Consider the following 27,921-nt stretch of genomic DNA (forward strand, 5'->3'; position numbering starts at 1 on the left):
ATCACAGAATGGTGTGTCTGTATTTGGAACCTTCAACTGCATTATAATCTCTCTCCAAATTGTCTCTAATTTTAGCAAATAGTTAAAGTGAAATGAAAAAAAAAAAAACAAGCAGTAACTTCACAAATATCTATTTACTCAATCAACTTCACTGGACTGTAGGATGCAGCAATTAGATTTAAGTTGCTGAACGTTGATGTGACCTAACAAAACACATTTTTGGCATCTCATGCTCTGCTTCTGACAAACTTTAACACTTCATGTTGGTGTTAAGATTTAATCCCTAAAAGGCCAAAGGTCAATTTCAATTAAATCTTCTTCAGATAGAACTTCCATTTAAGTCTTCACTGCATCCAGTATATTAACTGATGGTTGCCTAACATGGAAGCAAACTTAAAAGTTTGTCTGGCAGCAGCAAACAAATATGCTGTTTGTTTATTTAGTGTCTTATCAAATTATATATTTAGCCACATGCTGCATCTGGCCTTTCACTGGCCTTTTACTTTTTTACATGGAAGTATTTGTGCCACTCGTTTCCAAGGTTTGAGGAGGTGCTGCTCTCTGCTGGTTTTGCAGTGAATTTGTTTTAGCAATGATGGTAAAAGTGGAGTGTTGAACGTCAATGAACCTGTCAGCGTCTGCAGGGTGCACTGTTTCTGTTGCACAGTAGCTGGCAGCAACGCACAACATTTCAACAGCGAATGTAATTCACCGGATTTTCAGTGGAGAAGAACGTATAGAACATGTACACACTTGTGAGATAGATACATTTGTTTCAAACCACTACTTTTAACTTTGTTCCCCTGGAGAATGTGAATGTGTTTTTTTTTTTAAGTGATTTGTTTATTTGCTGTTGAAACGATGTCACAGCAACACTGAATCCCGAGGCGCAGGCTTTCCGAGTCGGCTCTTAGATCAAGAGTCAACTTCTCTGGAACCTTGTTTTAATTAAGCATGCCGCAGAATGACAGGGGGGAAAGAAAAGGCCAAAGTCATTTCAAATAAATGTATTTAACGGAACAAATACAGAACAGCAGCACTAACAACGAACACAGTCAAAAAGTGAGAGTAAGATGACGTGCTACTTAAGCGTTTTGACAAGAAGAAGTGACACAATGGGCACAAAATAGTGGAAAAATTTAGTAACTAGTTGTAGATGCTTAATCTGGTGCGGCAGCAATGAGTAAATTTGTTTTAGCCATGAGAGTAAAAGTTTCTATATAGCCGTGATGTGATAAATACGTTTGCACTGATAGACATTTTCTGGTTTAGTTAAAAAGTTAAATGTTAAAATTAATAAAACCTTAACTTTGAAAAGATGAGCTTAAGCAATTCTTGTTTCCTTAGAAAGCATTTACAGTGAAATACTGCAGCCTTGGACGTGTGTTTTGGTAAAAGTGAAGTGAATGAAATCCTCCGCCCTGTGTCCACCTCTATCCGTTTAACACAATGTGACATCTGAGATAAAAATGACAAAGTATTTTACAGTAAACTGCGGTTTTACTGTCACATCGACATCAACCGAATGCAACAGTGAAAAAGCACGGAGAACGAACGAGAGAAAAACAACGAGAGCAAACACCCCCCTCTACTGGCATTCAGCGGTACTGGCATCCAAACAACAATATTAAAGAGAGACAATCAAACTGGGAAACACAAAAAAAGGTCCAGTTAAGACCGATGTTTATGTGTGCTTATGAACGTCCCCCTTCGCAGACGCGACGTCGTGAACATGCAGGCCGGCCGGTACGTCGCTCGCTCTAAAGCACACAGCTGTCATTACAGTCAGTGGCGCTGCCTGTCGATCTCTTCTTCAGATCCCTGCCCTCCTCTGTCTGCCGGGGGGAGGAGGAGCGCGGGTGGTTCCTCTGCGACCGGTGTCCCCCCTCCTGCCGCTGGGCGTCACCCGACCCCTGACTCCTCTCGGGCTCGACCTGGAGGTAGGCCCGGACCCGGTGGTGCTGCGGCACGGCGCCGCTGTGGTCGATGACGCGGCACTCGTACGTGCCCTCGTCCGACGGTTTGATGCTGGAGAGGCGCAGCTTGTGGGAGATGTTGCTTCCTGCCACTTTCACCACCTAACGAGACGAAAAAAAAAAAAAGACGGCCGATTCTTATTAAAAGGCGGTTAGACACGGCATACATAAAGACGTGCAATATATCATTCTCTGCTGCTCAACGTTCCGCAAGATTTTGCTGTGATTGAGTTCATCTCGAGTTTCATGAATCACCCTTAAGCGCTATTAATTTGGTGCTAGACTCGTCGCGCTTTTTACTGCATACTTTGAGTGGAACCTAAGAGTGGAATAACGTTAGACCGAGAGAGAAAAGTGACACTACGTGGCAACTTGTTTAAGACCAACGCTCTCAGAGCAGTTGAGAGTCGGAAGCAACTACTTCGAATAAAAACACAGACAACAACTGCTGTATACAGCGTCATCAACATCCACATGCAGTAAATGAACGCGTTGGATTAATTGCTGTTGCTTAGCTTAGCATTTTTACTTGCATTCGCCAAAGCATAGCCAAGCAAACAGTATGAAATATTATTTTATCTCTTACGTGCAAACCCTTAGGATAGCGTATTAATGTCATGCTCTTCATGGCGCCTGTGTACTATAGTATGCAGACACTGCAGTAATGACAACAGCAACCATAGCAATTAAGACAGCTCTGCCCTCACATCAATAACACTTCACTTAGAGTAGGATGCACTTTAACATCCACCGATGAGACACAACATTATGAAGTAAATAACACTGACCCTCGTGTGACAATGCATATTCTGCAGAGAAGCGTTTAGACCTGGAATTCATGTGGATGTTACTTAGACTTGTACCACCGTCCCACTTATACCAGACCAGGCGCCCCCACCCCATAGCAATGACTTCCCTTGATGGCAGCAGCCATCCTTAGCAGGACGCAGCCTGACACAGACGCACACAAAGACGGTTTCAAGTATGTGTAGGATGTACCAGAATAAGCCTGGTCCACAGAGGCCCCTCCCCTCAACCCACAGGCCCCAACTAACAACGTCCTGTTACCTGACACCACAGGACGCCCTCAGAAAGGCCTGTGTCCATTCTCTGATGAGTCACAACTGTTTTGGAGGCACAAGTGAGACAATATTAGGGGGGCGGTCATCATGTTGCAAGTGGTTGCAGTATATCTGTTGTTGAAACTGAGGAGTTTAGTTTTTTTTTTTTTATAACTGAACAGTTAATTTTCATTATAGGGGAACAAAGGATCGAAACAATGCCCCTCCGAATGTCCCATGTACGACCTGTCCTGTTCGACACACATGAATGGAAATGGGAGGAGCTGCGGTTGAGACGCCTTGAGCAAGCACTTAAAATAATAAAACGTCGACTTGATTGATGACACAGTTGACGCGCAAGTCGACAACTGACACTCCGTCAGACTCACGCTAATTTTCGTGGCCTCTCTGGACGTCTCCTCCAGGGACACGACCTGCACAGAAACACAGGAACAACAACGAAAGCGTTAGCAGCAGGAAGCTCAGGGAGACAGCCTCTACATCTCATTCTAGCAGCGTCTCACTGGAACAACATGTCTGATATCTGCAGTAGCGTTTTTTTTTTTTTTTTTTTTCATCCTCTCTCTCCACACATGTTTCTCCGCTTGACTTGCTCATCTGTTGTAATCCAATCACTTTTATTTGAGCTTTGGTAAGCGTGTGCGCGCGGGCTCGCATCTGCATGTTTAAATGACGCACACGCTCCGCTGCGCCAAGGATGCGAGCTCTTCAGCGGAAGAGTGTGTGTGCGTGTGTGATTGGGTATGCAGAGGCACAGAGGTATTCTTTTGGGCATAGGTATGAATTATGCATGGAGCGGAAAGAGATTTTGAAAATCTATTTCTTTCTCAGTGCCAATTATAGTGTCTAGAGGCACAACAGGGGAGCGAGCGTTTTCTCATGATGGGAAAGAGTCAACCTGTTCCCCCCAGTGCTGGCAAATACTAATCAGCAATTTAGGATCAGTCCAAACAGCAAAAAAATAAATAAATAAAATGAACAATCTATATGTATATATATATATATATATATATAAAAGAGTGGGTGTTTAAATGGATTTTCTCTTGAAAAGTTGAAACAAACTGTACAATCTTCTATGAATTATTGGAAAGATCTCTGGTAAATCTTCTTTTTATAATCTAAAAACAATACATATATTTATTTTATCTTTAACAGTTTATTGGTTGTTTTTAGCAAATTATCACCTTACACAGTATTCCTTATGTGACCATGGCAATGGTTTATTTATACTTTGCAACTAACTCCTTTAAACTGTTGAGCTCAGGGGAGATTAAGCTACTACTATATGTGTTCTATATTAAACTCAGCCTAGTGCAATTTATAAATATACACAATTATTATCATTCTGCATTCAATATTAAGCTTTTCAAATAATACACAGGTGCAAATATTCATTTTTTTATTTCTATTTTTTGTTGAAGTGACAAAGCCTCAGTGGTTGTCTGATGGTAGCGAACTGCCTCCATTTATCCCTTTACTAAATTAAAATTTAAAAAATTGAAATTTGTGAGGAAAATAATAAAAAAAAATGTAATCAACCAAAGATTTTGCGACCCCCCTGCAGTAATTCCAGGGACCCCCCTAGGGGTCGCGGACCCCCTGTTGAAAACCTATGATTCAGGTTGAGCTCTGCATATCACGGTGGCTGTATGAGCTATTTGCTGTAGAAGAAGTACCCCTGGCAGCAGCACTGTTCTCGTGCAAGCAACAAGTAAAACACCGCCGCTTACATTATTGGTGATGCGGGCAGGCTTGTCTTGCCAGTCTCTGTGCTCCTTGATGTACCACCACTGGATCTCCAGGGAGTAGGAGGGAGAGCCAGCCCCGCGGAAGGAGCAGGCCATCTCTACATCCTCGCCGCTGTGCGTCGTGATGTCGTGTGGGACCTCTGTGAAGAGAGCTGCGCAGGAGAGAGAAAGAAATAAATTACAGGAAAGCTGAAGTAAAACCCGCTGGGCCCGAGGCGTCGCAGAAAACGGGCAGAAACAAATCGGCGAGATTTCTCAGAGAGCGACGCTGCTGCCTCGCACTTCAGCGACGGGAAAAACTGTGAGAAGCTTACAAAGTGTTAGACACTAAGTAAATATAGGAATTAGGAATTCAGAGAAAGGTTGCAGACTCAACGAACCAATCAGTGTCTATTGAGTTTCCTGTGTGTCTATTGTTTTATGATTAGAAATAATTTACATATATAGTACGCCTGTATCCAGCGACTGGGAGGATCTCTCATTATTAAAGAGAGCTGTAACTTGGACTAAAAATTCACTGTTCCCTGATTGGCTATGAATAATCAGTGTGCATGTTCTGAATATGTCACTCTTAAGCATTTTTTCCAAATGCCTCCACATACTATAAAAGTTCTTCTAATCTGACAAACACAGGTATGTGTGAAAGTAAAAAACGAACCCTGCAGAGAGCAGACATCTCTAAAAAATGTTTTTTTACTGTTTTTTGCTCTTTTTATGAATAAAAAATGTTCAAATGTTTGCACTCAAGAGAAGATGAATAATGTATATCATTTCAAACTCACACATCAGATGAGCCACCTACACAGATAACGTCATATCTGGGATGTGGCAGATAAAACTGCTGCAGCGCTGGAAACTCACATATGATTATCTGTAAACGGAAAACTACAGCGTCAAAGAAATAATCGTTCGACTTCGCGCGGTTATTAGAGATGCCTGTGATACTATTAACACAATAAGAAATAACAGGAAATTAAAATGTGTAACACCTATAGTGTGAAATGGAATCTCATGAATGTGACGCAGATGTGATGTGTATTAAGTGAATGTGAATTCAACACACGACCTCATCTCCTCATTCTCTGTCTGACTGCCACTCACTGCCTTGATTTCATTTGAGCACATTTAAGAAATATCACCGGAAAGAAAACACGGGACAAAACTATATATAGCGTTTGTTGCTTATTTGTTTATGCTGTGATGCACAAAAAAAACCCAAATTAAAAAGCTGTGTGTCAAACTACGACCATGTGACATGTGACTCAAACACATGGGGACATTTTCTCATGTGGTTTTAGGTTATCTGACAATTTCAAGTCACTCTAGTCTCCACATGTATAGCTTACAGTTGGTTGCCAATAGACTGGTTACCCTGGTAACCCTGTATATTGGCCACCTTTGAGAATCAAGCAGAGCATGAAGCTATTACTGAGCTAACTCAGCATGGTGAATTCGGTGGAAGGAAACACCTAAGTTGTGGAGGGCCTTTTTTCCAATGGGTAACTGGTGCGCCATTTTATTATCATTAGTTTATTGAATTGGGACAATGCACTGCACAATTAATCGACAATAACGCGTTACCCATCAGTGTAAATGCGCCAGACTTAGCATGAATGCTAAATTTTAGCTGTAGTCCCAAGGTAGGTACACAACTCAGACAGAGGAGACTTCAACACAATTACAGAACCAGACACAGATAGACAATGTCGAAACAGACAATATTATGACAAAACATGTGACCCGCAATTATGAAAAAAAAAAAAAAACTTTAATGGACCAAGAACCCAGAGAGTATTTATCAGATTAAGAAAACTATTTAGGCTATGTGACTACATGTCTGGCTTATTTTTAACCAATATTTAAGATTTTTTACAAGAAACTTTACTTCAAACTTTTGTCACAATCTCACCACGGTCACGTGACTTTTGGTGCTAATTTTCCACAAATACTCAATTTGCAGCAGCTTCTTGTTTTGTTTTTGCCATATGGCACATTTGGGAATGATTGTGATTGAGTCATCAGCAAAGAAAGAGATTTTGAAGATTCTTCCTTAGCCTCAACTGCATCACCTCCAAGTTGAGGTTAGTGCAACTTTGAGTTAAATGTTGCTCTCCCGTGAGCGCTATAACTCGCCGAATTTGATTGTAATCCCATGTTTTCTTGATGCTACTAGACAGGGATAAGTTCACATTTTCAGTCCAGGAAAGCAACCAGAGAAAAGTCGGTAAAATCATGAACTGACATTCACTCACTGCAACATGCTCCGGAGATGAACAGGAACCAGGAAGGAAAGGGCTCAGAACAGAGCAACAGCAAAGTGAGCTTTGGCGTTGTTCACCTGACCGAGCCTTCAGGGATCTTGCCCTTGATGCACTGCAGCTTGCAGCCGGGCATTTGCCTCATTTATCAGGTGGAGACACACTGTAGGGAGGAGGCCTTTCACTGGCCAAGAAGAGTAGAGGAAAGGGGGAATAGAGGAACCGGGAGAGGAGACAGACAAGGGCAGAGGTGAACTGAGGCGAGTGTGTGAGCTGAGGAAGATGGAATAGTGAGAAAATTCAGAGAGGAGAGCTGAAATGGCTCAACACACAAACACGCTTTGTGATTTGAAGGACAACATTGCACAATGCAAACGCAACACCGAGTTATTTATAATTGGCACATGAGCATTTTAGCATCAATATTCTTTCCTACCCTGCAGACGTGCATGAACAGTTTGTGAGCAAGGCTTTCAATACAATACAACAAATCTCCAACAATAACTATATGACCGTGGCAACAAGAGTAAGAATCTGCATCCATGCAGACGGCTATCTACGTGAGGCTGCATTTAGGGAGCTAAATGCTAATGGCACCATGCTAACATGCTGATGTTACAATGCTAACGTCGTTCAACAGTTTCTCTCTATCGCCACTGCATTTCTTGAGAAAGACCCGTTTGAACCAAATTACCTTTGGCAAACAAAGAAACTACAGACATCTCCATCCTGTTTGTGTTAGCACTGAATACATCAGAGTGTGCACCTGCGGCTCAGGGGCTTGGGTGTCTCATATCAACATATTGCAAAGTGACAATGGTGTCTCACAAAGACACAGATAATATTGTGTTGCGCGGCCCCCGCTGAATTCCTTCATATCGCATTCTCGTTTAAACCGCAGCTGTGAATGCGACGCCCTCAAAAAATCTCGCTCTTCCACGAGGTGTTGATTTAATTTCTGCTTTCGCTCTGATGAAAATGGCAATTACAAGGACAGATCAAACACGTACACATTAGCGCGTTTATTCCGCGTCCTTGGCAGGCCTCGGAGACATTCAAAAGCTCGCGTGCGCTTAATATTTCAGCCTGAAAGACAAGCGAGTCACAGGACCGGTTTTAAGCGCTGGAATGTTTTCCTGACTGCGTGACTGGAGAAACCGTCGAGCATGTCATGGCAACATGAAGGTCCATTAAAAAAAAAAAAAAAAAAAAAAAAAAAAAAGACAGCTAAAGAGGAGGGAAGTTCAGCTTTTCTGTCTAGCTATAAATAACCGATGAGATGTGTATACCTCCTCTGTATTTTTCCATCTTTGAATCCCTGCTAAGATGTTGACAGAGAAGAGAATAGGACCTACTCTCCTTACCAGTTCCTGCAGTCCACAGGAGGACGAGTTCAGCTAATAGCTTGAAGATACACTGTGTAACAATTCGTAGCATGATGCTGAGATAAAAAAATCTTCACTGTTAACATGAAACTTTAGGTCTAAATTGAGGTTGAAACGTGATTCTTGACACAAGATCCACCAGGAGCCCTGTCATTACGTGTAATAAACTGGAAGAGCTGAGACTTTTACAGATACAATTGCTCGTCGTTTTAGATTTTCGTATACACTGGTGAGAGGGATGTGAAGGCGGAAGATATTGAGGCGTACCTCGTTTGATTGCTGAACCTACACAGTCTCTGCACTGCTTTCTTCTGATTATGCTTCACAGTGGGACGCATCTTCTGGGACAGATTCCTGTCGCGCTAACAATTTCCGTTGATGCCAGCGTAGACTGTAATCACAGCTGCTATAATCATTCACTTTCATTTGAGGAAGCATGTCTCTATTAACGGAAGAGGAGACGTTTAAGAGTAAGAAAGAAAGGGATTCGGTAATTTGAGGGACAGTGCTGATGATTATTATACAGCGAAAGGAGCCAGGAGCGGCTGTTTTAGATGCGTATTAAAAGGTTAAATCAATACTTGCATAATGGAAAAGACACTCTAATTTAAAGACTTTGCGTCCGAAACTGTTTCTAACCTTTTCTTTTCTTTCTTTTCTCTTTCTTTTCTACCATGTCTTCGTCTTTCCATAAGCGCGCTAACTTTACACACCTCATTATTCTCAAACTTTCTCAAACTCTGTCTCTCGGCTGCCTGATGAAAAGCCCAGAGGCTCTGACAGAACTCATAACAGCGTCCTTTAATAAGGCGTTCTAAACGTACGGCGCTAGAGCTGAGGCAGGCAGAGAGGGAAAAAAAAGATACAGGTACAGTATCAACAGCTAGAAGTAGAGCGCAGCAACATTCAGAACACGCTGTGTCAGACAAAAAAAAAAAAGTTGGAGTGACATGCAGAATTAAAGGAAGAACACAGTTTTCCGTGACTAATCATCAAAATTTGCACCTCAAAAGCAGTTGTACATTTTGCAAATTCTGGCCTGCTGTAGCAGACTGATATCAGCTATTTGGAAGTGGTGGGCATAGGGTTATCCTAAGAGTCTCTTGCTCATATTGTCTCAACCAATCAAGCATGCTAGCTGCAGCTGATAAAATATGTTAGCATTACATGTCCTTTAAGGTAGTAAAGATCAACAGCGAGAATGAGTTGCATGGTTATGCTAAACAGTGTCCTGGCAGTTTGTGCAATAGTCACCAGATTTCCTCAATAGATTGATGTACACAGATACAAATTTTGATTTTTTCTCTTTTTCTTTTGTGATACAAATGATGGTTTGCAACTGGGTCCAGTCCTAGTCAGCATTGGGAGTAGGGCTGTCTAGAGCAGATTTTCACATCACCATCATCGTGGACAAGAAAGTCATTAAGATATTTCATGATATCAACAGAAATGTAAATAAAAATGGCAAAATCCAGGAAATTAATGTTTAGTTTTATGTAATTTTCTCTCTTTTCTGAGATGAATTACACTCAAAATAACAGTAGAAGGGAAGAAAACAGATGTCAAACACACACCGTGTTCCAGTGGCACTGGCCAAAACTGAATTTTGCAGTATATTAAATTAAATATGGGTTTAACCTCCCCAGACCCAAGCTTTCATTTGGTATGCATTTTTAATTCCTCCAAGGTATTTGGGATCAGTAGGACCATAGACGTATAAAAACTGAGCATCATCTTGATCATGAACAGGAAAAAAAAAAAAGTCCATATATGTGGACACTGGGATTATTTCATTATTTATATTATAATAAAGTCATTTAATACATGAACATGGCTGAGCAAAGACAGAATTGCAAACATGAAGCCAAAATGTCCTCAAACAAGTACCTGCTAATTCGCAAAAATTGCTAATTTGTAGAAACGTTAATAAACACAAATAAATAAGTTTTAACCTTTGCTACCACTAGATGGCAGACTAAAGCATCCACTAATGAGGCCAATGGGTTTAAATGAAGCAGAATAAGCTGCAATAAAACCTAAACGTCCCCATATGAGGATGCAGGGTCTCAGGAGGATATATAGCATGCATGTGCAAAATAAACATTATCATAAATTAATTTTGAAAAATGAATGATACTGGTTATTGTGCTTCAAAGTTATGTTCAAAAAATTACTGAACATCTATCTGGCTTCTTAAAATAAGAAAAATAATTGAAGCGCTTGTAAATATTTGAAGACAGACATGGATCATCGCTAGGCCTTGAACCTTTATCCTCAAATACAAAGACATTTAGTGCAATGAACAAAGGGACAAAACGTACCCGAAATTATTTCATTTCGGTACACTACTTACTAGTGCAATAAACAGGACGAAACATGACCTCATTAATCATAGAGACTTCAGTCATACACTGTGGAATTGAAATTATCGTCAATACCGGTGTCCCGCAACAGCCCTAATTGGGAGGAAATCAATTAAGCAGCAAAAGCGCTTCATTGGGTATATGACAAGATCATAGTTTGGTTAAAATACAATACTTTAAAGACAAAAATCCTGAACTGCCTTGTTCTGGAGTTTCTCCGTTGAGAACTGATTGGCTGCTTTCTCTATGAGAAGCAACATTTTTGCTTTTGTGTGGCTTAAATATCAGACACAGCCCTTTTATAAAACCTACAATCAGAAAAGAGAAAAAGGAGGAACTGGTGAAGAATGAAGTCCTCACAGAAAGCGCAGCGTGGGAAGTCAAAGTCAAGTCAAGGAGAGAGCTGCATGGGGAGTGCTTACACTCTGAGTCCAGAGCTATATTATATTACAGTTGGACAGGCTTACAGCCGCCAGGTAATTCCTGAACTTTCCCACATCCCCGGCCGGAGAACGATTCTACAAACACAATATTTTTCTCCATTTTACACCTCTTTCTTTTTCTTGGCAGCTCAATAACATCTCCCACAAATCTCCTCTTTCTGTTGAAAACACACTGCGTCTTTCTCCATCTCATTTCCGCTGCCCTTTCATTCTTACCTTCTACTTATTAGAAAGTCCTTCTCTGTCTTTGTTTCACTCAAATCTCTTCTCTGCTCTCGCTTTCCTTCCTCATTTAGCTCCTTTCCTTCTTTTCCCTCTCTCTGCCTATCTCTATCTCGCTGAGTGGGCAGTCTGGCTCTCTGGCGTGTGACATAAAGAGATTCCTCCAACCCTCTCAGAGTAGCTCACTACACCTCCTGGAGCCTTTCCCCGCTGGCTCTGGCAGGTGTTCAGCAGCCTGGGAGAAATACACCGAGTCTGTGCACGTGTAGATTTGAAATCCACTCTGCTGCTGCTGCTGTTGTGTGTTTCTGCGCTATGTTTTAACGTGAGCCTTAACGATCCTTTTGTACGAAAATGGCGACTGGGTAGGAGGTTTAAAATAGCAAGTGAAGGAGCCGCCGCAAATGGCAATCCGCAACACTGAACACACCTATAGCTGACACACGTGCACACATTATACGGATAAATCGTAAAGGGAACCGCAGCGAATCCATGTTAGATGCTGGAAGCCATAGGAAAACTGCAGTTTTGCTTGTACCTTTCTTTCATCTCAGATTTAACCTCCTGAGACCCGGCGTCCTCATATGGGGACATTATGTTGTAGGTTTGTGGCAGTTTATTCTGCTTCATGTAGACCTGTTGCCCTCATAAGGAGACACTTTTGTCTGCCATGTACGGGTAGTGAAGGGTCAGTACACTTGTTTATTTATTCTTTTTAACTTTTATAGTTTGATATGACATGCAAATTTACTAAATTCACAAGTACTCGTTTGAGGACGTTGGGATTTCATGATTAACGTATAATAAAACTAATTCATTTTTTTTTTTTTTTTTTTATATATTTCTTAGGTCGTACTAATCCCAGATACCTAATGATCGTAATCTTATCTGAAAGAAATTAAGATGCATTCCAAACAAACACTTGGGTCTCAGGAGGTTAAGAGGAGAAATTAGTTTTAATTATGTCAGTCTGTTGGGTGGATCTGTAGAATTGGTTTGGTGATGGGTTGAAACAAAGCAGAAATTTAAACTGATTTAAAAAAAGAAAGAAAAAAAATCTGTATTAAAATCTGGAGTTGTTAGTCAAGATAAGGGCATAAACACTTATTAAAATTAAATTTTTCTCAGATTTCATCTGACTCATTTGAAAATGTATTCGTTTTTGTTTCCCAATTATTTATAAATAAGTGAGAAAGGAGTCGGATATATTAGTTTTACTTCTACCTACTCCTTTTCAGACACTAATACAGAAACTGTATTTCTTTAATATCCGTAATAATTAAAGTCATTCAGTCATTCAATTGTAATTGATGTTATGCTCTGTGTATAGATCATTAACTTTGTTTAGTTTTTTTCTGTGAAAGGAAAAAACCTCATTACTAGAGTAAAAGGTGGACTGAAGAAATTCAAGAGATCAGGAGACGTGCAGCATTAATGAGACGTGCAAAAAAGAAAAGACTACAGATGCTTGCAAATAATTCTCTATCAGTACGTTGAGCCCTGCGCAATGATGGTAAGAAAAAAATGTATCCGTATATGTACATAAATATACTTATTTTTATTTGCTCAGTGGATTTTTGCTAGTTTGCAGCAAATCTCTAAATCTGTTTAGTTTATACCACATGGGTTGAACTAAACATACTTGTGTATTTCCAAGCAAACACGTCTTCATGAGAGTTTTGAGAGAGTGAGGGGAAGAAATTGCTTTTAGCCAGAAGGAGTGATTCTGTGCACCTGCACGACTGACTTTTATTAACCTTCTGATGCGTGTGGAAGAATTAAAATAGGTACAACAGCTAAGATAGTGTGTGGTGAATAACAACAGGTCCTTGGTGCTCGATGCACCTGAAATGAATGCAATAAATACTGTCTGAGCACTGCAAATAAAAGCTGCCTGCAAGTCCACATTTTGACCCAGCACATAAATGTCAGGGGTGCATATAAAGAACAATGAGCAGACAACTAAAATAATATTGATCCTGTGGTCACCACTCAAGTCTAGCACTAGTTAGTAAAATATTGGGATGAAGTGGGATAGGGTGCAGAGGGGTGAGGGCTTCATTGGCGCAATCGGCCCCGATGCATAAAATAAAACGTACTCAGCGCTAATACATATGGCGTGTCAAACATGACAAGAACATTCAAAGCCCATATCACCCTCTACGGTATATTACAATTAACTGTCTGCGCTTGTGAATCATAATTATGCGTGATTTATCCGCCTACTAATGGAAATTGTTTCAGTACGTTCCTGTCAAAGAGCTCCATTAATGCCTTTTAATGGAACTTCGACATATTAACAATGAAGCTTTCTGTCAGAATGTCTGCCTCTAATGTGCTGCAGACCTTTTACAATGCGAGATCCCCGGATACTGGGAATAAAAAATAACATGCTACGCTTTTAAGTAAAACATAATTGCGTTAAAGGGCTCGTACCAGGAGCATTTGCTTCTGCTGATTTTTCTTCGATTGCACATCACAAGTTTCAATCAGATAATAATTATTGTATAATGTCTTACTGTATAATGTCTAATACTGCATGAATGCGTTATTTATGTGGGAAAAAATTAATACTAGACAATTTTTTTTCAATTTTGAATGTATTAATATCGATTTAAAAAAAAAAGTCATATTTTGGGCCGATTGTGAACAACTTCCACCACCACTTTATCTGTACAAGTGTAACAAATTAGAAATGGATCATTTGGATTAATTTTGTTTGTTGACTCAATTTGTCCAATGAATAATCACTGTCATCTGATGTACATATATACAATGTGTATTTTAAGCTGCATTTAAAATTTCCGAGTGAACTATGCAGAATATTTCAATATATCGCAATATCATCATATCGCAATCATGTATCGTGACTCAAGTATCGTGATACGTATCGTATCGTGAAGTTCCTGTCAATATCCACCCCTACTCCAAATTGGTGTACACACTAAACTGTTGGACAGAATGAATGAGTGAAATGGTAGATTAAAAGCTGCCATCTCAAGTGTGCAAGCTCTGAAAATCTGCCACCATTTGTAAAAATAACATGTGAAGGTCTTCAAACATGGACGTCCAATTCGCTACGCGGACGCCATCTTCAACCTGCCTCTGAAACATGAATCGTTGACAAACAGACTTTCCGCCGTCAAGCCCTAACAAGCCTGCTCAGCAGACACCCTCGACTTTAATCACAGTGGCATGAGCGGAAATCAATCCAATAACCTTGGTGGAATTCTAAATCAACACAAAAGCTGACTCCACTGGTAAATATTCAGTGGCGGCTGAGAAGAGAATGAAAACATGCACTTCAGAAGTGAATATTGACTTCCAGGGAAATCTTATCCACACTGGGTTGTCTCATTTATAATGCTGCAGAACTGGAAGAGAGTGAGTTTGTTCGGTTGGCCTTGCCTGAGTATGGATTTTTATGAAGGCAGCACTGTCAGAACCGTCTTCACACAGAGGCAGGGGACTCTCGTTTGAAGATTCAGGTACGGTATATATATTGTTAAAATGGTCCTTCTTGGAATTTTTCGGTTTATTAGTACAAAAGCAAAGATATAGGGGAAGCAGAGGACACGAGGCGGCTGCTTTCTATTCACCAAAGACTCATTAAAAATGAAGAGAGGAGGAAATAATGAAAGAAAACTGCAGTGGAAGGCATAAATATATAAACAAAGACAATCCTCAGGCCCCAAATGAGGCCTGGTAAATATTTTCTCACTTCAGGTTCCAGGCAAAATGAGAAGGATAAATCCAGTTTGAGTACCAGGGTGAGGTCAATCCATCGATCCTTTCTCTTTCTCTCTCTGCTATGGAGGGAGCTTTAGCTCTTTGAGGACGACTAAATTACTGAGGGCTCATTAGCATGGATGAGAAGCCAGTGTGACACCCGTATCTTTCCTTCTCCGCTTGTGCTTGTGCGAGGATGATAGAGCGAAGCTTGCAGCATAAGCTTGTCACCCCCCTGAAAGCTTCTGTTTTTCTTTGCCAAACCATTCAAGGATAAGGTTTATGTTATTTTGTATTCGTCTTACTGTCAACGCGCAACGTGAGAAGAGCAGAAACAACAACGTGTTAGTGCATCTCTCAACACATTCCTCAAGTACAACAAATCCTTATAAGTCTGTCCTCAGAGACTGCAAACATATCCTTAATTATAGGTAGGTCATTATAAAAAACAACACGGTAGCGTACACATTAACAGCACCACAGGTTTGTAGGAATGTTCACTCACCTCACTAGTTAAAGGTTGGATCCCCTTTTGCCTTCAGAACTGCCTTAATTCTTCGTGGCATACTTTCAACAAGGTGTTGGAAACATTCCTCAGAGATTTTGATCCATATTGATGTGATGGCATCATGCAGCTGTTGCAGATTTGTCGGCTGCACATCTGTGATGCAAATCTCCTGTTCCACCACATCCCAAAGGTGCTCTGTCTGTTGGATTTAGATCTGGTGACTGTGGAGGCCATTGGGGTACAGTGAACTCATTGACGTGTTCAAGAAACCAGTTTGAGATGATATGAGCTTTGTGAGATGGTGCATTATCCTGCTGGAAGTGGACGTCAGAAGATACGTAGAGTGTTGTCATAAAGAGATGGACATGGTCAGCAATGCCTGAACCATTACAAGGCAGGATGGATCCTTTCATGTTGTTTACGCCAAATTCTGACCCTGACATCCGAATGCTGCAGCTGTTATCAAGACTCGCCAGACCAGGCAACGTTTTTCCAATCTTCTATTGTCCAATTTTGGTGAGTCTGTGTGAACTGTAGTCTCAGTTTCCTGTTCTTAGCTGACAGGAGTGACACCCTGTGTGGTCTTCTGCTGCTGTAGCCCATCTTCTTCAAGGTTGGACGTGTTGTGCGTTCAGAGATGGTATTCTACATTCCTTGGATGTAACCAGTGGTTATTTGAGTTACCGTTGTCTTTCTATCAACTTAAATCAGTCTGCCCATTCTCCTCTGACCTCTCACATCAACAAGGAATTTTCTTCTACACAACTGCCGCTCACTGGATATTTTTTCTTTTTCGGACCATTATCTGTGAACCCCAGGGAGGTTTGCGCGTGAAAATCCCAGTAGATCAGCAGTTTCTGAAATACTCAGACCATCAGCCAATCTGGCACCAACAACCACACCACATTCAAAGTCACTTAAATCCCCCTTTCTTCTCCATTCTGATGCTCCGTTTGCATTTCTCTGAAGTACTTAAAGGCACTGAATTGCAGTCATGTGGCTGATTAGCTATTTGCGTTAACAAGCAATTGAACAGATGTACCTCATAAAGTAGCAAGTGAGTGTACATGCACATACACTCCATATTAGCTTTGCATAAATCTTAATAAGTTCTGCATTCCTGTCTATTTAATTATACCAAACCTGTTTTGGAAAAACAGCAAAAACCATTGTTACAAAATGTACCAGAAAAGTGAACCATTTCTAGGACTGCAACGGTCGTGCTCGTGGATATTGACTCGTCTCAAGTGTGAGAATTTAAACAGAAACCCAGTAAGACTCAAGCTTTGCTCTAATAAAACAGCCTACCACTGGAGCACAGCTTCTATGCACAAGCACCTCAACAGAAATTTTCTTTGGACTTTCCGACCACAGATGAACGAGGCAGCACCATCAGTCGTTGGAATACTGTAGTTAGTTTTGCTGGATTGTCGCTTGCTGTTCCGTGCCCGGGGGGTTGCCGCCACAGAACCGCAACAAAGACTCCCTAGAGCACATGCTAATGGCTAGAAACACTGCTTTCCATTTCCTTTCCATTTGTTAGAAGCAGTTTGTTTGTGCACACGTAGACCTTATGAGCCTAAATGATGGAGATTTCCATTAATGTTACGCTCCAAGCAACCATTGTCACATAAGTAATAAAAACGCATTTGCAATTATAGTCACCACTAGCCACTGGAGCTGATTCATAGTCAACACTGGCTATGAAATAGTACCAACTTAGGCTTAGACTTAGACAAATGTTAAATGACAAAATGTTGAAATTAAAGTGAGATAGACCATGTAAAATCACAGATATGACAAAAAAAATATATACTTATCCGTGCACAAAGGGGCGATGGGATGAGCAGTTTAATTTCTTTTGATATATTTTAGAAATTTTACAAAATAGGGAAAAGTGAACGAATTAGCTGATACTGCTCTACGTGATGAATATACCAATTCAATTAAAAACATTCACATGCATTATACAGTATGAATCAAAATGAAAAAGCAGAAATAATTTGTTTCTTTCAGCGGATGTCTTCAGGATGAGAATTCATAGAGAGCTTTATGGATGTACAGCAGACTACTGAGACAGCTCACCCAAGGTTGTGTGGTTACGTGGCCGCTCTGAGCTAAACTCCAGCGCTTCTTTTATGTCTGTTCCCGCACAGGGACACTTGAAAAGAAGCCCTGGTAGCTGAAAGAATTGGAGAAATCCTTCTCTAAGTTAAGTGCAAACATTTTTCACCTGAAAGGGTGCTGCCTTACAGGGACAGCTTGTAAAATCGGGCTCATTAACTCAATGCCTCCATTTGAGTCACATCCGGAGGTGCTGAAAGGAAGAAATGATTGACTGAGGAGAAAAAAAAAAAAAAAGACACTGTAAATACCATGGCATAAAAGATCCAGCTTAACACCGTAGCTTCCGCCAGGGTGAATGTAAATAGCCTGAGAAGAGAATCCCTTGGGAGAAGGTATTTCACTAATTTGATGAATGGGTTTAATAATCGGAGAGGCCCCCAGGGAACGGTGGATGAAGCAACAAGGAGCTATTGCAATAAAAAAAAGATTTCCTGCAGATCTGTCTTCTTGCACACTTAAAAGTAGTGAGAGTTCTGTTGGATAAGTCACTATGAAGAAAAACCTACATGCGTTACAGTGCCTTGGTTCAGAGACACTACACTTCATCTAATATGTATAAAATATATTACTTAGCTGTCAGATTAAGAACATTTGTTTAAATGTTATTATATTCCCATTATTACCAGGATGCTGCTTACAGGGTTGTTACACCACCTCTAGAAACGGATAAGTCAAATAAAAACGTCACCTTGACTTACTGCGCCAACAGATTTCTGTACAGAACAGTTATTGTACAAGACACAGCTTGCAACCAAATAAAAAAAAAAAAAACAACACTTACAAAACAAAAATAAATACTGTATGTGTTCCAGAATGAGCGCTGGGGTAAACAGACAGGGGTCTCCCAGTGGAATTAATCATTTGCTGTGAAATCTTCGGTCTGAATTCAAGGTGGAAGGTAAAAATAATGAAATAAGAATGGAGCCTGTAATCAAGCGAGCAGCTGCCTGCCTGTTGCTACCGACGGCTCAGGCCCGCGCTGTGAATTTTTCAAAAGCCCTCGGGTGGCGAGGCTCAGGAGCTATTTCTAACAACATGAAGTAGCACGTGTTGTTGATAGCGCACGCACCGAGGGCTCAGAGGCATTTTGGGAGATTGTACGCCGGCCTCGATCTGGACTCCCCGCTGATCAAAGGCAACATTACGCTCAGTCCGATAGCGTCGCCTTGAGAACCTTTAAGGGGTGGTGTCTCTTTTTTCCTGGAGGCGAGACGATTGAGTGGTGGAGCCCTCTGCTTGGTCCACACCGGCCTAGTTTCAAAGAACTACGGATGTTGATGCAATTGTACTACATATGGATGAGCTTTGGACATTAAAGGCAATGGTCTATATCAGAATTACTTTATTGATCCCAGGGGGAAATTACTTATATAACAGGGGTCATCAACGTTTTTCAGGACAAGGACCCCCAAACTGATTACAGAGAAAAAGTAGGGACCCCCCACCTACTATATGTGTTCTATAATAAACTCTGCTTAGTGCTATTTATAAATGTATATTATTATTACCACTTTGCATTCAATATGATGTTATTCAAATCCAAATTCATTTTTTGTCCAATCAACTAAATATTTTGCATATTTAGTTGATTGGATATTTGCATATTTGCAGTACCCCCGCTGACCCCCTGCTGAAGACCTATGGTCTGTAATATCTCTTTGTATTCCTGAAGCGAGAGTCCCACCCAAATGTTTGTCATTGCACCACCTGTTCATTACCTACGGTGGGACTAAGTCCGTTTTATCAAAGGTGCACAATCTGTGTTGATGTTCCTGTATCCAGTCTAGTCTGGGGCTTCTCTACTCACACTGTGCATGTCAATGATCAGCCATCACCATATAAAGCTTAGGAGAGAGTAGATAACCATCCAGTGACAATTCTATTAATATGCATTTGTTGTTATTTCATACCTAGAATAACTAGACTAAACAGAATAGTCTGTCCTTGTTGACGACGTGCAGCCTCTGGGTGCATTAACTCAATTATGCCGCTGAATATCTTTTTGTGCGTCTTCTCCACTAAACTGAAAACAGAACTGCTGTTCCCAAACTGGTCAATTATGACTACTGTCACAAAATATACAAGTGCAGCATTTCCAATCTTCTATATTTTGATTTGATGTTTTATTATAGCGTTTATCTTAAATGTTAAAGATACCACATCTTGGTCCACAGTGTGCACTAACTATTGACACCAAGGTACGGAAAAACCCCACACGAGGCGAAACTCTTCACATGCGTCATGCTACAGTTTGAGAACAATTTCCTTCTTGCCTTTTCAGATGAATTTTCACAAACAGCAAAAACACACTCTTCTTCTCTCTTTGCTTCTGAACAGGCTGTAGTGAGGCAGTGGCAATTTTAATATTGTCCTCTTCAAACAACAAAAAAAAAACTATAAATGCGTACACTTCTAAAATGTGACTGCTCGATGCTTGATGGTTCTCTCAGATAAATCGAGGAAGCTGTCGTCACGGACAACGTGATTTGTATTTTCGTCGCGTTCTGTAGCATTTTATTGTCTCGAAGATAATCAGCCAATTCCGATTATAATCAGCAGAAGAAAGCAACTATCCCTCTATTTATAGTCCCTGTTGCTACGTTCTTTTTTTGTTTTGTGGTCCAAAAGTTTTAAATTACCCAAGATCCCATCGCGCATTTTCTTCATTTAAAAGTTTTGTCCCCACGATTGAGGATTTGAGAGAAAGATTTGCGGAACAAATGTCGTCACGCATTAAATTCACTCGTGCACCCAGCGTCTTGTCGGGGCGAGCTTTGTTTCAGCCGGTCTTCCCCTGCCTCGCTGCTTCCTCCTGAGCCGAGGCCAGCTCCCTCTGCTGTGACAGCATGACTGCACAATCTGCTGCCCCCTCCCCCCCCCCATGCACTGTCAGAGCTCCATTAAATTGAAAGCCAATGCAAACTGCCTGGGCTGGCCTTGCTCATTAAGAGGACACCAAGCAGAGGACTGGCAGAGGATCCCACACACTTCGGAAGCCTAATGAATCGGTGCGCCACCTCCCCTCGCACAATAAAAGTGGCAACGCTCACACGGATAATAGGACACAGCCGAAGACCACTAGCACTTTTCGGCGTTGAGCTGGAAATTTAAGGTTCTCGACAGCTGATGAAACCTCGCGGCATCGTCGCCGTCACTCTGTATCATATGCGTCGACTCCCAAGGACGGAAATGCGCGTCCGTCCTCACCGCCGAGACATGACTCCCCCCCCCCCCCCCGAGTCATCCTGTGACAACACACGTGGCGAACAATGAAGCGGAGCCACCGATCCATCTAACGGGGTCGTCCGTCTTCACGCCGAACATGTCATCTTTCCGTCACAGGTGATTCAATCCACACTTGGGCACAAAGTGGAAGCTGGGGCGCAGGGGCCAGATGCACTTATCTCAAACAAATGAGTCAGGGCTGACTCTAACAAGCACTCTCCAGAACAGTGCAGCCAGCCTTTCCGCTCTGCATGAAGGCTCAGCTCCCCTCTGCTAGGGCAATTTGTCAAAGAGCCTGATTAAAAAAAAAAAAAAAAAAGGAAAAACAACTCCTGAGAGTTACTTAGCCACAGAGGATTTTTCTGTTTTCTGGGGCTGCTGTTGTTTCGAAGACGAAAATTGAATGCGTTTATTTTGTTTTCTGAATCTAGTTTTTTTCATTCCTGTTTTTTTTTTTTTTTTTAAACCCTGAGGCGTCTCTTCTTAACGGCCGGGGCTGATACGCAAAGAGAGAACACAGCAATTACAGCTAATTTTTAATTAACTCCCCGCGGGAGGAGAGCCGCTAATTGATTTTCTAACCTGTCCAGGACAGTCAATCTATTTGGCGCCGCCGCATGCTGCACTCACATTTACAGTGATCGAGCTAAAGCTAAACGCGCTAAAGAGACTGGACTCGGGGGACAGTCGGTGACACGCAGTAGATGGCTGTCACACGGCTGAATTAGATTACAGTAAATCTGTGAAGAAAGGAGGGATTTCTAGGAGTAAAAATACCAATTATGTTTTTAAAAAAACAAATGTTAATCAGAGTAAAAAAAATAACTAAGAAACACATGTAATCGCTATCATGAGCTAAGGTTTTATAATGTAAAGCTGTAGTCTGCAGCCTAGAGGACATAATTATACATTCAAAAGTTGTGTAACTGGAACTGACGCCTCCTGATGCATTTTAAAAGCCGCTGATGCCTCGTTATACTGTATGTGTTGGGGTCCATCATTCACGAAAAAAGACTCATCACGATGCGGCTCGTTCTTCTTGCAGTGAAGGTCCATCAGTGAGTGGTGGACGCTGCTGATCAGCCGGTACACTGCATCATAAGGCAATTTAACACCATCGACAGCAGTAAATCTGCAGGAGAGCGATACCGTTAAGTAGCAGCTCAAGGTGAGTAATGAACTACTATAAACACACACCACTTATTTCTCAAGAGGCGCCGTGCTGTAAATATCAAATACAGCAGTGGATATGAAGGTTTTCTACCCCTCCTCCGTTAAAAGCACAGACCACCGCCTCGAGTTTCTGCACGAACTGTAAAAGTCTGAAGAACACAGAACACGCATACCCTTATATATCTTATGGTTCACTTTGGCTTGTTGTGTCACGCCTGGAACCTCAGTCTACATCTCCACTTATTCTAGGACGTATGTTGCTTACAGTAAATTATTCTATTGACTTGTTATTGTTTTCAACCCGTCGAACACACAATTCTACTTAGAGAACGCACTTTAATGGCATAAAATTCTTATAGACGCGGTTTTCGCCTTCATTCATTTTCTGCAAAGTCTCCCAATATATATTTTGCACATTTCTAATTTCGTGGAAGTACTGCACCATTTGCCAAAGTCAAACTACTCCCTGCTGGATTTTATTCTTAGGTTTCCTTAGGTAGTATTCTGAATAAATTACATCATTAGGAATCTGGGATCCTTATCTGGGAAGCGCAGAGGTCTGTGGTTTAAATCCCTACATGACTTGACATTAAGTATAAACACCTCTGCAAACAAAGGCTGCAATGCATAAATACAATTATTCAGCGACTAGTAAGAGAACCGGGCGGCACAGTGGTGCGGTGGAGGTCTGACTCGGGCCTTTCTGGGTGGAGTTTGCATGTTCTACCCTGTGTCTGTGTGGGTTTTCTCCGGGTGCTCCGGTTTCCCTCCAACCCTCCAAAGACACGCTCGTTAGGCTGATTGGTGACCCCGAATTGACCGTAGGTGTGAGAGTGAATGCTAATGTTTGTTTGTCTCTGTGTGGGCGACCTGTCCAGGGTGAACCCCGCCTCTCGCACTGACGGCAGCCGGGGTATAGGCTCCATCAAACCCCCACCCCATGACCCTAGTGAGTAAGGTAGTAGAAGATGAGATATATATTAAGAGAATCACCTTTTAGCTATGCTAATCTTTGCTTTCAGTTATGTACAAGGTCAAAATATACCAACGACACATGCCCTATCAGGAACTTGTTTATTATGCACTGACATTTATAGAAATATGTTTTCATTTGTTGGAGCAACACCAGCTATTTTTCTTTTAAATTATTTTTCATAATTTCATTTTATTGTATTTTGGTTTATTAAATAATCTTGGAGGCATTTTGGTCAGCAGGTGCACTTTGACGTTATGATGAAACGTCTTGGTTGAAAAACCCCCCTGTTCTGCACCTGCTTTCTTCAACCTAAGTAGGCTGCGCTGAATTTGAATGTAGGGTATGAAAGTGGGTTGTGTAGCCTCTTAATGAGTTTAGTAAAAAAGTGATCTGTCATGTCCAGGGATGCTTCACCAAGTTGTTCTGTTTCGCGTAGAGAGAATGGACGCGACAAAAAGTGTGACGTCCAAGTTTTTATCTTAAACCCTTTTTAATATGAAGATTTTTTTTATCAAGAAAGAAAGAAAAGCAATTCAACCCTGAATCAACAACAGTTCACTGAGCCCCACCCAGACACTCCAACTCAAGACTGGATGCAATATCATGAAGGTCTCCCTCCACCCCCGGAAAACACAGGCATATTTCACAACTCACCATTTCCAGAGACGTGATTATCCACCTCTGCGTGTCCGTCGTGGAGAGCCGCGTTAAGTTGAACGTAAAGTCCCGCGTACTGTAAAATCCCTACTATCACTCCAAACGCTCCCATTGCTTCGGTCGTATTTCTTAATGCAGTTGTGTGAAATTTGTCACGTTACGTGGAGAGCATCGATGACGGTATGTGCCCACCGGCGCTGAGCAGCCCTCGCAGACATACACAGCTGGAGCCGGAGGAGAGAGACGCTCCGCTCTGCTTCGCGGGAGGAGGAGGAGGTGGTGATGCGGCCGTTCGCAGGCGGAGGGAGACGCAGCGTGGAGGCAGGTGCAGCGGCTCACACCGGGAGTCAATTAGGCGGAGGGATCTGACACATACGTGAGTGTCGGCGAAAGTTTGACTCCTTTGATCCTTCTGAGAACCTGTTGATTGACATTAGGAATATCTAAACTATTCACAACATGGCCTCCAGCAAATACAATTTACATTTTTATGTGAAACTGGAACTTGGGTTTCAGAAGCGTGAGATTAGTTTCTGGTGCATTTTTAGAATGATTCACAAACACTGTATTTATACGTCTTACAATATGGAAACAATACAGCTAAAGGATCCAAAGATCTTGTTTTCTTACATTTTCAGAGATGCTAGATAGTTTATATATAGTATTTTAATTTAGTTATATTCAGTTTTCTTCATAGTATGCCATACCACTTGGACACCACGTTTTTTTTGTACATTACTTTTCACAGTGGTGGGCTATGCATTTTCCACCTAGGCCTACAATTCTCTCCAGCCTTAACTTTTTTTTTTTTTTTTGACTCTGCATCACTTGATGACTAAACTATGACTATGGATAAAAGCTCAGCGCTACACTGTCAGAAGCACCACAGCTGAGAGACAAGCCATAAAATTCTCCTTGAAAGCAGTGCCTTCGCTTCCTACATTGTTCTGCGTGATTGTTCGCTTGTTAAATTAGATAAATTGTTCATCTTGTTAACTACACACCGATGGTTGCCTGGCAGCAGTGCTGTTACCCCTGAGAACTGATGTTACCATGAGTTCAATTTAAATGCAGCATATGAATCATTGTCCACCACCAACCACAAACCATTAGCTCATACGATATATATTACGTGGAAGTAAGCATATCGACACGGGGGACAGATCCTCCTCCACTGAGCCTGCTATGTAACGTTTCTACAGGTTTCTACACTAGTCGAGAGCGGCGTAGTGTTGCTGTTGTGTTTTTTCCTGTTAAAACAGACCTTTCCTTCTCACTTAGTGCTTGCTCTGGGGTTTTACGTCTCTGGGTTATATAAAGCGTCACTTTACATAACGCTATTTGTATTGCTGCATGAATAAAATGGAATTGGATACACAAAACAGTGACATTACCCACCTTTTTTCTAGACGCTTGGAAATTATTCAGTATACAGTCGTTTGCAATCTGCAACCTCGCCACTAGATGTCACTAAATTTCATATGAATCCTTTAAAGATTAGGCCCTAGCTATGAGAAATGTCAAATAGTTTTAGCCTCGTGATTATAGTAGAATAAGGTTCATTATCACACACCTGTATCCTGAATAAAACAGGATAAAATCTTTCTTTTTCTTTTGTACATTTTTAGGTTTGAAGCACATTTGTGTTAATGTTTGTGCTTTAACTCTAGTTTTCTGCTACGAATACGGTGGTGAGCATATTGTGGTACTGGCTAGCTCGTATATATGTTTTTAACATACCATCACTTTTCTCTCAATTCTTTGCATAAAAAAGGCAATTAATCTCCTAAACTGTCAAAATAAATATGACATTCACTGTAGAGTCTAAACTAGGATTACGAAACAAGGTGAAACTGTCACAGAAAAAATGCCATATAAAAGATAATCTTGTAGGAGAATGCAGATAAACTGCCAACTTGATATTACTGTCCATTGTTTATGAGGTCTAATGGTCATTGAAGTAATAATAAGCGATAATTTTGCATTTCAAAGGTTACTGCTTTTGCAAAAGCATGTTATATTAAATATATTAAATATTGAATTCATGCACGTTTATGTTCACCTACGCATGAATCTATCAGTACTAGCCAGGTCTGAGCTCAGTGAAAAGACGTGAAATGGCCTTTAGCCGGTGTTCTTCCTTTGTCAGTCTGACTGCCAGATGATGCACAGTGTAGCTGAAGGACAATGGTCTTTCACTGGAGACCTGGAGAATATATTTTCTGCTGTTTCCTTGTCTCTCTGGTGTTCTGCAAAGAAATACGCACATTCTCAACAAATGTGCAATTGCACGCTCGTGGATCACATACCTTTGATGTACGTGAACGTGGCTGGTTTTGTGTGTGTCGGTGCTAAAGTGAGTCCCAGGTTTTTCACATTAACATCGACAGAGATTTTCCCTCTCCTCCAGAAAGACATTTCAGCTGTTCTATTTTTGGCAGCAGCAGAATATGTAAGACAATTATCATGTGATTCCGAAAGGCCGCTGTATATTTCTGGGTTTTATTAAGAGGAGTATAATACGTTCGCATTTAGCACGGCACATTCGTATGCGTTGTTTTTTTTGCTTGAGCGTGTAATTAATTATTATCAAAGGCGAGGGAGGCATTTATCCCGCTAACTTTGATCCATCTGTGCGAGATGCCTGACATGTGGAGCTCGCAGGGTGCAATTCAGACTTTCACAGAGCAAACAACAAAAAGTGAAAGTTCGAGCACATTTACGTAAACTGTTATTTTGATGGCGCAGGTTTAATAGAGTTACGCGAGGACACAAAAATCAATTTGTTTGCTCCGACTTTAATGAGATATTTAATACCGAGGCACATTCGGCCTTCTGTTGGTGTCAGCTGTACTGGAAAATAATTTGTTTGAGGTTTAGACGTTTGGGATTTTCACAACTAAAAGCTTTCTCCCTCCGCATATGAGCATGAACGGGCAGCGCCATTCCAAGAGCTTAGGAATCACTTCACTGCTGCGAAAGACAGCCGGTTAACCTTAGAGGTCTTTGAGAAAGCCTACAATTTTCACTGTGCACCTGGTCCAACGGAGACTCATACAGCTGTTTATTTTTCCTCTGGTCTGGCGCTGCTGTCTGCTCTCGCCCTGTGGGTGTCAACTAGGCTCTCGAGCCCCAGAGAACCGAGGGTGAAATCGAAGCTGATGTATGCAGACGCGAGCGCGTAAGACGGACACAACACCTGGCCGGTAGCTCTGAGCTCAGCACCTCCCTGGCCGCAGAGAGACCCGGCAAAGTACGTAAGTGTGCACATTTGTGTGTGTGTGTGTGTGGGAGAGATGATGCTCATACAGCTCAGAGCCCGTTAAATGTAAAATGAAGGGAGCGAACTGGGAATGTGACTCAGCCTGGGAGTGGATTTCAAAGCCGACAGCTTCCACAGAAGCTTCATGACATCCATTATTTATTGAGCTCTCTTTGACACATTCAGCTGCTTCTTTTACCTGCTGCTTTCAGATGGAAGAGGAGCGCAATCCCCTTTACAAGCAAATTGATGCAATCGGCGGAGGATGCAATGGCCAATAGCTGCGCTGGTTAAACGGCATTGTACCATTTATTATTTAAAAGACAGTACTAGCAAATGAAAACATGTTTTAAGACATATATTAGTGTTATAATTTACATCTATATAAAGAGAGACTGCAGCACATTAACCATTGCTCAGTATTCTCTGTGGACAGCCTTGGGTTGCCGTCATACAAAGGATAAGGTTTTCTTAAATTATCTACTGAATATGTTTTGACTTAAATCTTATCTTATCTCTTGTCTTAAATCTTAATGTGAAAATGAACAGCTTGTATGTTAGCTGACTAGCTCACTTAAGATATACCAAACAATTCCACAGAGCTCAGGACTGAGCTCAATTGAAGGATTTTTACATTTTATTTTAAATCATTTTTAAAATGTAGCCCTCAGCCACATCTCAATCACTGCTTAGATGTAAGGTTATTTCAGGTGTCGTGCTTTTGGATGTCTGTTCAGTTCAGCTCAAGGTTGTGTATTCCTTTCTTGCTCCTGTCCGTAGCCTGACA

General features: G+C 41.3%; 1 protein-coding gene across 1 annotated transcript; it reads right to left on the bottom strand.

Annotated features, from left to right (window-relative positions):
- Positions 1 to 992: 992 nt before the first annotated feature.
- Positions 993 to 24,289, bottom strand: LOC125006754 (V-set and transmembrane domain-containing protein 2-like protein). Its single transcript, XM_047583093.1, has 4 exons — positions 23,870 to 24,289; positions 4,789 to 4,958; positions 3,427 to 3,471; positions 993 to 2,078 (listed from the first exon to the last, which is right to left on the bottom strand). The coding sequence occupies exons 1-4, from the start codon at positions 23,982 to 23,984 to the stop codon at positions 1,761 to 1,763; spliced, it is 648 nt and encodes a 215-aa protein (XP_047439049.1). The 5' UTR covers positions 23,985 to 24,289; the 3' UTR covers positions 993 to 1,760.
- Between the last annotated feature and the right edge of the window lie 3,632 nt (positions 24,290 to 27,921).

The sequence above is a fragment of the Mugil cephalus genome, chromosome 4, assembly GCF_022458985.1.
Source record: "Mugil cephalus isolate CIBA_MC_2020 chromosome 4, CIBA_Mcephalus_1.1, whole genome shotgun sequence".
In the NCBI taxonomy this organism is placed as follows: domain Eukaryota; kingdom Metazoa; phylum Chordata; class Actinopteri; order Mugiliformes; family Mugilidae; genus Mugil; species Mugil cephalus.

Coding starts and splice junctions, on each gene's coding strand:
- LOC125006754 (XM_047583093.1), bottom strand. CDS start 23,984: ATGGGAGCGTTTGGAGTGATAGTAGGGATTTTACAGTACGCGGGACTT. Junction 3,472..4,788: donor CTGCCCGCATCACCAATAAT/GTAAGCGGCGGT, acceptor GTTTCTGTGCAG/GTCGTGTCCCTGGAGGAGAC. Junction 2,079..3,426: donor GAGAGGCCACGAAAATTAGC/GTGAGTCTGACG, acceptor TCGTCTCGTTAG/GTGGTGAAAGTGGCAGGAAG.